The sequence below is a fragment of the Myxocyprinus asiaticus genome, chromosome 10 (assembly GCF_019703515.2).
Source record: "Myxocyprinus asiaticus isolate MX2 ecotype Aquarium Trade chromosome 10, UBuf_Myxa_2, whole genome shotgun sequence".
In the NCBI taxonomy this organism is placed as follows: domain Eukaryota; kingdom Metazoa; phylum Chordata; class Actinopteri; order Cypriniformes; family Catostomidae; genus Myxocyprinus; species Myxocyprinus asiaticus.
In genome coordinates this window covers 16,770,467-16,782,730 of record NC_059353.1, presented here as the reverse complement: position 1 = coordinate 16,782,730, position 12,264 = coordinate 16,770,467, and the positions used below count along the sequence as shown (strand labels likewise).

Below are 12,264 nucleotides of genomic sequence, written 5' to 3'. Positions count from 1 at the left end.
TCGTGGGGACTCCGATTCCAGTTCCAATGTTGTTAGAAACTTGGGGGAAAACACAAACAAGGCACAACCGTAGCCTCACACACAATCTTTTCATTATAGAGATGGCAGAGAGAGGACCAGTAATCATGAGAAGAGAGAGGGCCATACTCAAACCCGCCTCTCCCACATTAGCACTATGGTTCAATTAGCATTTACCCAACACTTTCTGCTTTTTTAGCAGAACTTACAACAAATAATCACTTGGTATCAATACAGATTTCCCGATTTTATTTGATTTTTATGCGATTTGATTCTATTCTTATTCATTTGGGTATATTTCAGTTATATTGTCCATTTTGCCTAAATAAGAAAGAAATTCTCTCTTGGCTAATGCTGTAAATTATACTGGGAATGTTCTAACTTGGTACATTATGAACAAGGCCCAAACTATGCAGTTCAATTGCTATTTATTTATCAGATGTACAATAATCAACACAACCAAAACTGAAAGAAATATAAAAAGTAGAAGAAAAAGATCAGATCTTGTGATTTTAAGAAGTGATATCGGGATCGTTCAAATGAAGATCGCAATGAATCTTAAAATCATTATTTTTACCCAGACATAATAATCATACTTGACGTTCTCTGTTGTTCCAGGCTCCTATTCCAAAGAGTGTCCTGATCTCAATCCCCATCTCCAAGTCTTCCGTCTCTCGTTTCCGGAACAGCGTAGAGGGGCTGAATCAGGAGATTGAGCGCTTCATTATCCGAGACACAGGAGACATTGAGGAGCAGCTTATTGTGAGTGGACTTGACATGATTCTGCAAAAACACTGTTATATTATAACTTGTTCTGAGAGAGTCCCTGGAAACACTGTGTATTTATATACTGTATATACAGTAGCCCCAAAAAGTATTTGGACACTTTTGGACACTGAAGTTAAACTTAAAAATATATAAATTTCATTGCATTACACAACAAAATGTCAAACCAAGTGACCTCATGCTAGACCTTTTTTTCAATTTAATATAAAGGTTGATTTTTCTCTCAGTGATTTGGTCACGGTGAAGGTCGAGGAGTTGATAGAGGTTTGATCCAAGTAAAATTAACCATGGTTTTACTTTAGTAATGTTGTAGTGACCTTACAATTATACAATTAGGGGTGTAAATATCATCTAACCCTATTTGCACTTAGTGCAAAGAAGATGCTTTTGGTTGCTATTTACACTTAGTGTAAAAGTCATCTATCGCTATCTTTTTCTGCCTTTTAAATAATTGAATTTTTACTGCATGTATGAAGTCACTTCCCGTCAAGTTCACACAGGTGTCCTAGTAACCACAGATTTAGTTCATCACAATAACTATGGACATTGAAACTAAATTTGATAATCAAATAGTGTCTAAATACTTTGTCTTAAATATGAGCCATATCTATTGTTTTAATTGAAAACCTACCAAACTTTTGAAATGTGAAATGTTTTGCTTGAAAAGTGTTTGTGCTACATTTCTTTAAAATAAATGCCACTTGGTTTGATATTTTGTGATGTAATATGAAGAGGACATTCATTTGTTTGGCTTAAGTGTGCAAAAACATTTTGGGCCCACTGTACACGGACGAAGAACTGAAGTCTTACTACATTTTCTGTTCTGCAGTAGCCTAATATGATCAGTGCACCTTTTCTCTTAGCCTCAAGAGGCTCCAGACGGGCACCGGGCTCCTCCTCCCCTCTGCCAGCGCAGCGCCAGCTCCCGCAGCATCAACACACAGACGCCCCTGGGCACCGCAGCAGGCAGTAACTACAGCAACAGCAGCAGCCGTTCTCAGTCCATCTCACCCACGTTCCTAAACGTGCCCAGCGAGCCCTACAGTGATAGTCTGTCTCCCAACGAGGTTGAGACACTGATTGATGGCCGTGAGAAAGGTACAACACACACACACACAATTTCCCACCCACACAAACACTCAAGGCTACATGTACCATTAAGCCAGCACAGAATCTCTACTTTTTTCTTTTTTTTTTCTTTTTTTTTTTTTTTACATTTTCTATTTCTACAAAATTGTGAAATGGATTTAAATATGGGAACATGTGTTAAATGGAGATTACAGGCTTATTGGTAGCTGAAAGCATTGCGAAATTAGCTAAAACGCTTAATAAATTAACCCGTAAGAGGAAGGGATGCGTCAGAATGGTCAATTAGTCATCCATATACCGAAAAGTCAGTTAGTAAGAACTATCTTGATTTTTCAAGCTTACCACAACATTTATCATGTTCCTGACAAAGGCTTAACAGAGTTTAATGTAGGTGTCATAGGTTAGCTCAGTTGTGAACACTCTTTTCTGAATGTCTCCAGGTTCCATGTAAAAAATTACTAATATTAACAAGCCTACAACTAATAATTGAGACAGTGTAGCTTTGGAGTTATCTCCTGCTCAGTGCCGTAGCCTCCTCCATGGCCTTGGTGATGGAACGAAGGGCCTCACCATCTGCAAAACACTAGGGCATAACAGGTAGAAACAACAAAAGTCTAACACAGGATGAATCTAAGAACTATTTCATTAGTATTACTTAAGTTGCAAAACAAATTTAAGTAATTAATGATAAGAAATATGTACACTTGCAGCCAAAAGTTTGGAATAATGTACAGATTTTCTTGTTTCGGAAGGAAATTGGTACTTTAAAGACTGGCATGTCTTAAGGTCAATATTAGGTCAGAAATGGCAAAAAAGAAACAGCTTTCTCTAGAAACTCATCAGTCAATGATTGTTTTGAGGAATGAAGGTTATACAATGCTTGAAATCGCCATAAAACTGAAGGTTTCATACAAAGGTGTACACTACAGTCTTCAAAGACAAAGGACAACTGGCTCTAACAAGGACAGAAAGAGATGTGGAAGACCAGATGTACAACTAAACAAGAGTATAAGTACATCAGAGTCTCTAGTTTGAGAAATAAATGCCTAACATGTCCTCAGCTGACAGCTTCATTGAATTCTACCCACTCAACACCAGTTTCATGTACAACAGTAAAGAGAAGACTCAGGGGTGCAGGCCTTATGGGAAGAATTGAAAAGAAAATGCCACTTTTGAAACAGGAAAACAAAAAGAAAAGGTTAGCGTGGGCAAAGAAACTCAGACATTGGACAACAGATAATTGGAAAAGAGTGTTATGGATCTTAACCCCATTGAGCTTTTGAGGGATCAGCTAGACTGTAAGGTGAGTGAGAAATGCCCGACAAGACAGCCACATCTATGGCAAGTGCTACAGGAAGTGTGGGGTGAAATGTCACCTGAGTATCTGGACAAACTGACAGCTAGAATGCCAAGGATCTGCAAAGCTGTCATTGCTGCACGTGGAGGATATTTTGATGAGAACTCTTTGAAGTAGTTTAAGATATTTTTCAACATTTTGTTCAAATAGTAATTTTTCACATTATGAATGTCCTGACTATACATTGTGATCAGTTGAATGCCACTTTGGTGAATAAAAGTACCAATTTCTTTCCATAAGAGCAAAATCTGTACATTATTCCAAACTTTTGGCCATCAGTGTATATAAGTGGTTGCTTTTACAAATGACAGAAAACAACAATAAAATTGAAGTTAACATAATAAACATGCAATTAAATCCCTCCATACATTCAAATGTGATTTAATAAAGGTTTAATCAAATGGTTAATTGATGATTGATTAAAGGAATATTTTGGATTCAATACAAGTTAAGCTCAATCGACAGCATTTGTGGCATACTGTTGAGTACCACAAAAAAAAAAAAAAATACAATTTTGACTTGTCCCTCCTTTAAAAAAAAAAAAAAAAAAAAAAAAAGCAAAAATCAAGTTTACAGTGAGGCACTTACAATGGAAGTGAATGGGGAAAATGTTGGGAGGGTTTAAAGGCAGAAATGTGAAGATTATGGTTTTATAAAAGCACTTACATTAATTCTTCTGTTAAAACTCGTGTATTATTTGAGCTGTAAAGTTGTCATTTTTACAGTCGTTTTAGGGTTTGTTGACATTGTCATGGCATCGAAGTTGTAAAATGGCTATAACTCTACACAGAAAAGGTTAGTAAGTGATTTTATCACATTACAATCATGTTAACACACACATTGTTTACGTCTTGTGGATATACTTATGAAACACTGAGTATTTTAATGTTTATGGATTGTCACCATTCACTTCCATTGTAAATGGATCACTGGAACACACATTTTTGCATTTTATAAAGAAAAGAAGGGGCAAGTTCAAATTAATTTGTGTGGTAATCAATTTATGCCACAAATGCTGTTGATTGAGCTTAATTTGTATTGAACCTGGAATATTCATTTAAGTATATGATGATTATTGTATATATTGAATATATAAGAAAAAATAAATGCATATTCTCTGGGAGCTGGGCTAAATGAATAACCCCTGTCACCCCACAGATAACAAGCATACAGTATTACTTTTACAGATAATAAAGAAGGTGATTAATTAAAATAATGATAATAAAAAGGCACAATTATGGAAAAGAAAATAAATGACCCCCATAAATGAGGATGATAAAAGAAAGAATATGAAAAGCAAAGGGGCTCAAAAAAAGCCACTCCTACAACGTCATTGTGCCTCAAACACAATGCTTGCAGTCAAACGAGTATACTTTTAAAGGCTGAGTGCTTGACCTACGCAAGACGGAATGGAATATACCCTAGCCTTAATTATATGGGACTTCCTTAAGAACAACTAGTCAACTAATTGTTTCAACAACCACTGAATAATCAAATTTGATACTGCATCCCTATTAAAGGGTTAAGAATGTGTTGAACTTTTTTATTGCATTAACTCCACTAATACGCCAAGTTGTACTGTCATTATACTAATTGTTTCTTGTACCATTTTCACAGATTTGGTCCCCGGCTCACCCTTACCCAAATACGCCTCATCCCCGAAACCAAACAACAGCTACATGTTCAAACGCGAGCCACCTGAGGGCTGTGAGCGAGTCAAGGTCTTCACAGAGGAAACACAGTCAGTGCTTTTATCTGTTCTCTTTGCTCTCCACTGTTGTGTTCTTCTTTCAGCCCAGTCAAGCCTTGAAATGATGATAGCGTAACATTTACACTGTCTTCAAAGCTGAGTCAGTGCTTTCAGCTGATTCTCACTCTCTCTTATCTCTCCTCCTCCTTTTTCATGTCCTTAGGGCTAGGCCTCCACGAGAGATCCCACAGTTCCTGTGCCCAGATAGAAACAAGGTCAACTTCATCCCCAAGAGCGGTTCGGCCTTCTGCGTGGTCAGCATCCCCAAACCGCTGATGCCCACACAGGAACTCAACAACCTCAAGAATCAGGCCAGCGCCCGCCTCACGCCAGAACCCGAGCAGCGAGTCTCACGAAGAAGCTGCGTGCTATCCCAGCAGTCCTCAGGCTCCTCCCCCTCCTCCTGCCTGTCAGAGAGTTAGACACGCCCCCTCAAACAAGTGTCCACGAACTCCGCACAACACATTTTACTAATCGCACATGATAAAATGTGGTTGACTCTCAGAGAACACTTTTGTTGGCTTGTTGAGAAGATGAAATGGTTGCCTTTTGCTATGCAGCTTTTTAAGTTCGTTCTTGTTTTGAAAGAACATGGAGGCTATCATTTGGAATTGGGTTTGTAAAAAACATATTTAGCTTTTTATTATTCCTCTACCTTTCATAGATAAGAGTGAAACTGAGAATGGGTCTCAGATTACTATGAATGCACACATAAATGCTTAGGAATCTGATCTGAGTTAGCTTTCTCAATTATTCAATACTGAGGCGGCTACATAGATCAGTTTTTATGAGACATTGATGTATATTTTGTAATAGTTTGCAGTGGATCGCTTTTACGAAAATCCTTTTTTATCTCACTAGGACCAGCACATCATTGAATAAAAATGATGCTGCCTTAATCATTCAAATTAGAGACCAAGAGACCTTGTATTTTATGTCTGGGTTGATGAAGGTCTGAATCCTTTTCACAGTCGCAGGCCTTCTCTTTTCACTCCAGTCCAGACAAAAGCAACAACAGGAGAGCAGAAGGGAACAGTTCTCTGCATTTTCTCATCCTGGCAGTGAGGAGACAGAAAGGTGCTAAAGATGAGAATAGAGAGTGAGAGAGATCTGCTTAATGTGTCACCATTGAAGACTGCCAGTCGACTACAGGACAAGTGGCCTGTAAACCTGATTCTTTTGTTTGCATAGCTGTAAAATGCATTTCAGATGCATATGGGTCCAAACTCTGAACTTCAAACCCAGCAGGGAACAAAATGAGAGAAGGAGAGGAGGGTATGGAAGGATCTGGGTGGACCGATGAGATGTTTTCTCACCTCTCAATGATTAAGCTGATTTAGCTCAATGAATGTTTGAAAGAAGGGCATGGCAAAAGACAAAAAAAAATAAATAAATAAAAAAGACAAATGTCAAGGGATGCGGCCTTTAAATGCTAGTTAATTCAGATATCTATCTGAACATTAATGTAATGTTTCCTATGATATCCATTGAAGTGGTTTACAAAGTCAGAGCACGGTATTTTCATGTGTGTCATTAGAATGATTTGTCACAGTGCATGCATTCTGGGGAATTCTGTGTATGTCATCCAGATTCAATCAAATAAAAATGGCTCCGGTTTTCTCTCCGTTTCAGTGTCTAAGTGTCATTTCAGATGTCTAGGGTGCTTTCATTTCCCCATTTTAATTGACCCTTTGTGTCATGGAGCTGACCTTTCTAAACACTTCTTATTGAGCATGTTATAAGCTTTTTTTCAATACTGATAAGAGGTTGCAGCTTTATGCAGCTCACACAATTGTTTTTGAAGAGAACATTTCCTGTGGGTCAGTGATGGTCATTTTAGAAGAAAGACACTGAAAGGTGACAAAGGAATAGTTCACCCAAAAATGAAAATTCTCATAATTTACTCACCTTCATGCCATCCCAGATGTGTGACTTTCTTCTGCAGAACACAAATTAACATTTTTAGAAGAATATCTCAGCTCTGTAGCTCCATACAATGTTAGTAAATGATTATCAGAACTTTGAAGCTCCAAAAAGCAAATAAAGTCAGCATAAAAGTAATCCATATGATTCCAGTGGTTTAATCAATGTCTTCTGAAGCTATCCAGTTGGTTTTGGGTGAGAACATATTAAAATGTAACTAAAATCTTGACATCAGTCTCATTGAAGAGCATGATTTCAAGTTCGATCACACTTCCTATAGCGCCATCTAGCACTCTGTGCATGAACTAGGAAGTGTAATCGAGCTTGAAATTATAATTGTTCCAAGAGACTGCAATGGCAAGATGTACAGTGAAAAAGAAGTTATATTTCTTCGTTCTTCGCTTCAGAAGACATTGATTAAACCACTGGAGTCTTATGGATTACCTTTATTCTGACTGATTTTATGTGCGTTTTGGAGTTCTGGTCACCATTCACTTGCATTGTGTGGATCTAGAGAGATGAGATATTCAGCTGAAGATAGTCTAAAAATCTTAGTTTGTGTTCAGCAGAAGAAAGAAAGTCTTACACATCTAGGATAATTTTTGGGTGAACTAACCATTTAATGCAAAACCATAGCGGTAGTAGAATGTTGTGTTATTCAGGCATCAAATTAAGCATTTCAACTAAAACCTCAAAAGTGCTTTTGGAAAGCTGTCAGAGGTATGTACAGGCCACAGATTGCCTGCTTACATTTCCCACTAGCAGCTTGGCTTGTGACCGTCTCATGTTTTGTGCGCTGTTATGTAGGGTGGGGTTCCTCAGTTGTTTTGTTGGGAGGCATTTTTGCAGAGTTCCTGTTTTTTTTTTTTTTTTTCTTCTTTTTTCAGTGATGTAGTTAAGGTATTATTTTGAGCTTTAAACAAAATACAACATGAACCTGAAATACTTTAGCACTTTTACCAGCATTACGAAAGACGAATCAGTTAGTGCATCTTCTCGTAGCCTCCATCTTTGAACTGAAATAAACTCAACCTATCGTAGATCAGTACTCAGGAATGTTAAAGCAGTAATCTTTTCTGGCAACGGCGCAAGAATTTGAACATTTCTCGCTTGAATACAAATTTATAGTGTTATCAACTGCTTTGTATACCTCTTTAGGATATGTATTGAAGTAGAGGACTCTCTCGCCGAAGGGCCAATATTAATATACTTTTACATGGATAGTGGCCTTAATTTTCTTTTTCTAATTAGGATGGCATCTAGTCAGTAAGAGGCAAATGAGTATCAGTGAAGTGGCAGTGCAGCTGCCAAATATCAACAATTCATATGTACAGTACAACTTATTAGCATGGGGATGATGATGTATGTTGTGTGCTGTCTGTCTCGATGGATTTTCCAGGCTTTGTCAGATGTCTTTCCTCATAGACCATGTAGTCTCCAGTGTTGTTAATGGCTGTATGAAACTCAACTAAATAAAGTAGCACTCGCTCCAAATGTCTGAGGGTGTTATTTCAAGCCTTGCTTTAAGTTAGAGTTCAGTTTGGGGTTAACTGTTTTTTCCCCCAAAGATGACATGTCTTTGTTGGATGATAAAGTTTGATCATTAGTTGGTGCTAATATCAAAGAGAGCTCAAAATTAATAAAGTTCTCTCAACCTTGAGTGTCATTAGAAATGTGTTTGATCCCTCCCACTGACACAGAAATGTGGAAATGAAAATATTTGTGCTTTGGCTCTCAGTAAGGGATAAAATGGAATTGTAACGTGATTAGGATGAGCTCATGCACACCACCTAGTGGTGAACACACTTTTCTTGGGCATGCATGTCTTCACATGACTGACACAAATCAAGAGTGACATGCTACTTACAAAATTATAAACATAATTTCTTACAGTCCTCAGGCTGCTAAATATTTTGCTTGATGTAATAGCTAAAATATGATTGTTTTATAAGGAAAAAGTCAGACATAGTGAAGAATATAAACTGTATTCTGTGAAATAAAGGATGTTACCAAATGTTCAAGATTGCAGGGAACCAAATGTAAAAGGTTAAAGGGATAGTTCACCCATAAATGAAAATTGTCTCATCTTCTACTCGCCCTCATGCCATCCCAAAACTGAAGCTCAAAAAAGCACATAAAGGCCACATGAAATGCTTTTTGGAGTTCTGGCCACCATGCACTTGCATTGTATGGACCTACAGAGCTGAGATATTCTTCTAAAAATCTTAATTTGTGTTCAGCAGAAGAAAGAAAGTCATACACATCTGGGATGGCATGAGGGTGAGTAAACGATGAGAGAATTGTCATTTTTGGATGAACTATCCCTTTTAAGAATGTCATTGAAAAACCCCTGTAGGCCGACATCTTATCTGAATGTTGGAAAAATGTGTCCCCCTCAATGTTTCTGGTGGTCTTGGCCCTGCCGAAATGTCCTATTGTGGAAAATATGAATAAAAGTGATACTGAAATACAGTTTGCATCATAACTGGTAACACTTTACATTAAGGTTCTATTCAATAACATTTGGTATCATGAACTATATGAGCAATAGTTTTTACAACATTTATCATTTTTTACAGCATTACAATCTTAGTTGATTTTAATGTATAAATATACTATTGTACATTATTATTTAATTGTTAATTCATAATGCGGTAACACTTTACAATAAGGTTCCATTTGTTAACATTAGTTAATGCATTAGGTATCATGAACTAACAATGAACAATATATTTTTACGTCATTTATATATCTTTGTTAATGCTAGTTTATAAAAATACAATTGTTCATTGTTAGTTAATGTTAGTTCATAGTGCATTAACTATTGTTAAAGGGATAGTTCACCCAAAAATGAAAATTCTCTCATAATTTACTCACCCTCATGCCATCCCATATGTGTATGACTTTCTTTCTTCTGCTGAATACAAACAAAGATTTATAAAAGAATATCTCTGCTCAGGTCATGTGATGCCATGCAAGAAGCAGACGTGTGAGCGATGTGCTCTGTGCACTTTGCTAAATTTTTTATTATTTTGATGTTATAATCTGGTGAAATTTGATACACCCAGTTACACATTTGCTCTTTGAGGCAAAACATGGCAAAGAAGTCAAAATCCTCGGGCTCTGGAGACATTAAAAGACACTTACGTGTTCAGGATGAAAGCCCCGACAGGCCTACAGACCGGGGACTCGATTTGGATGGTGCGGCAGGAGGGGAGATCCAGCATCAGTTGTCCAACATGTCGGTGATGCTGACAAAGGTTCTTACTGACTTGGAGGATCTCGCTGTCATACATCGATCGATCACGGCGATGGAAATAAAATTCTCTGAGTTAGTTACAAGAGTGACTGATGTTGAGAGACGAATCGATTGACTGGAGTCTTCGGAGAGGGAATTAACCGCTAATCCGCCCGCAACCAAAGTTGATTTGGAACATCTCCTTGAAAAGCTTGAAGATCCTGAGAATAAAAGCCGCAGGAATAATGTCAGAATTGTTGGAATTCCTGAGCATGAGGAGGGCAGAGATATGGTGAAATTCCTAGCGAGCTTTTCCCGAGTCTGCTCGACATAACAGGCCACAAGCTGGAAATCAAGCGAGCTCACAGAGTGCCAGCTCACAGATTTGCTAAGGGAGACAGGCCCCGACCGATTCTGGCATCATCCGATAAAGATCTTGTGTTGCGCCAGGTGAGGAGCAAAAGGAAGCTTTCTTGGAATAACCAAAATATTTTCTTGTTCCCGGACTTTGCGAGTTCGATGAGAGAAACGTGATTGGTTCAAGGAATGTAAGAAACTCTTACATCAGTGAAAGATCACTTTTGCTCTGATGTTTCCAGCCAAACTGAGAATAGAAATGAAGGACGGTCGCAAAGTATTTACATATCCAAATCTGGCAATGTCTTTTATATAATCAGTGGGTGAGTAAACCATTGGGTGTTTCTCATGTGAGTGGGTCGACTCGCTGTACTTACTCTTGGACAGAGTAAAGTGGCGGCTTTCGAAAAGATGTCGCATAGACGGCTGGGCAGCTTGGATGCTTATGGCAAGAAGTGGGGCACTTATTTGGCCTTCCTAGAGGGTTGCCAGGGAGGAGCAGTGGAGAGGGACAGTTTAATTTTATTGCTGCATAACATTGCTGAGCCTAGACCTGACCAATTGAAGTAACCCCAGATCATAACACTGCCTCCAGAAGCTTGTACAGTGGGCACTTTGCATGACGGGTGCATTGCTTCATGTGCTTCCCTTCTTACCCTGATGCACCCATCGCTTTGGAATAGGGTAAATCTGGACTCATTAGACCACATGACCTCTTTCCATTGCTCCACAGTCCAGTCTTTATGCTCCCTGGCAAACTGAAGTCTCACCGATTTGCCTCACTAACAAGTGGCTTTCTTGTGGCCACACAGCTGTTTAGTCCCAATCCTGTAAATTCTCGTCGCATTTTGCATGTGTAAATGCTCTTACTTTAACTATTAAACATAGCCATGAGTTCTACTGTCAATTTTTTACAATGTGACTTCACCAAGCATTTTAGTGATCTCCGATCATGATCATTCAAGATTTTCCGTGAAGCTGACGGTTCACCACAATCCTTCCAGGTTTTAATAATGCATTGGACAGTTCTTAATCCAATTCCAGTGATTTTAGAAATCTCCTTAGTTGTTTTCTTTGCTTGATGCAGGCCAATAATTTGCCCTTTCTGAAACACAGTAACATCTTTTCCATGAGCACAGGATATGTCTTATGACATGGTTAAGAAATGAGAAGCTACACACTGCATCAGTTAGGATTAAAAGAATTGTTGCCAAAAATATTAATCACTGCAATAATGATCCAATCATAGGCTTTTAAGTATCTGCTTATTTAAATCCAAACGGTGATTTTTTTTTGGCCAGGCAGTGTATTATCCATTTTTAGTTCATGTTAACATACTATGTTAACTAAAAGTAATGAATAGAACCTTATTGTAAAGTGTTCCTCATCAATATTCTGGTGTCTAACATCTGAATTACATAGAATTTGTCTACACTGCTTGCTTTGTCAGACTGAATTGATGCTTAAGCTATAAATTTAAGCTGCCGGTTAACGAGAACTCACTCTCAGAGGGGGAGGAGCCTGAGGACTGCTGAGAAACAAATGTGAGTTCATTTAAAATGAGATGCTACCAGTGATTAAAAATGCTCCTATATCAAAACATCATCTGTTTTACTTGACAATCTCATATCTTCATGTCATGTCATGTCTTCATCCATTGACTAAAACAATGTAGGCCTTATTGTTGAGTTATTGAGTTCATATCAATGAACCCATCAGTGCCAGAGTAATATTGAACGGGTGCTG

The 12,264-nt window shown here is 38.0% G+C and overlaps 1 protein-coding gene across 1 annotated transcript in view; it reads left to right on the top strand.

The window, feature by feature from the left end:
* fam117bb (family with sequence similarity 117 member Bb) overlaps window positions 1–6,624 on the top strand; it is a 67,206-nt gene extending 60,582 nt beyond the window's left edge. Inside the window, exons 5-8 of the mRNA XM_051708834.1 lie at window positions 637–780; window positions 1,668–1,902; window positions 4,868–4,991; window positions 5,164–6,624. Coding sequence (XP_051564794.1) covers window positions 637–780; window positions 1,668–1,902; window positions 4,868–4,991; window positions 5,164–5,422 — 762 coding nt within the window. The 3' untranslated portion in view covers window positions 5,423–6,624. The remainder of the gene's footprint in view (window positions 1–636; window positions 781–1,667; window positions 1,903–4,867; window positions 4,992–5,163) is intronic.
* Window positions 6,625–12,264: the final 5,640 nt, after the last annotated feature.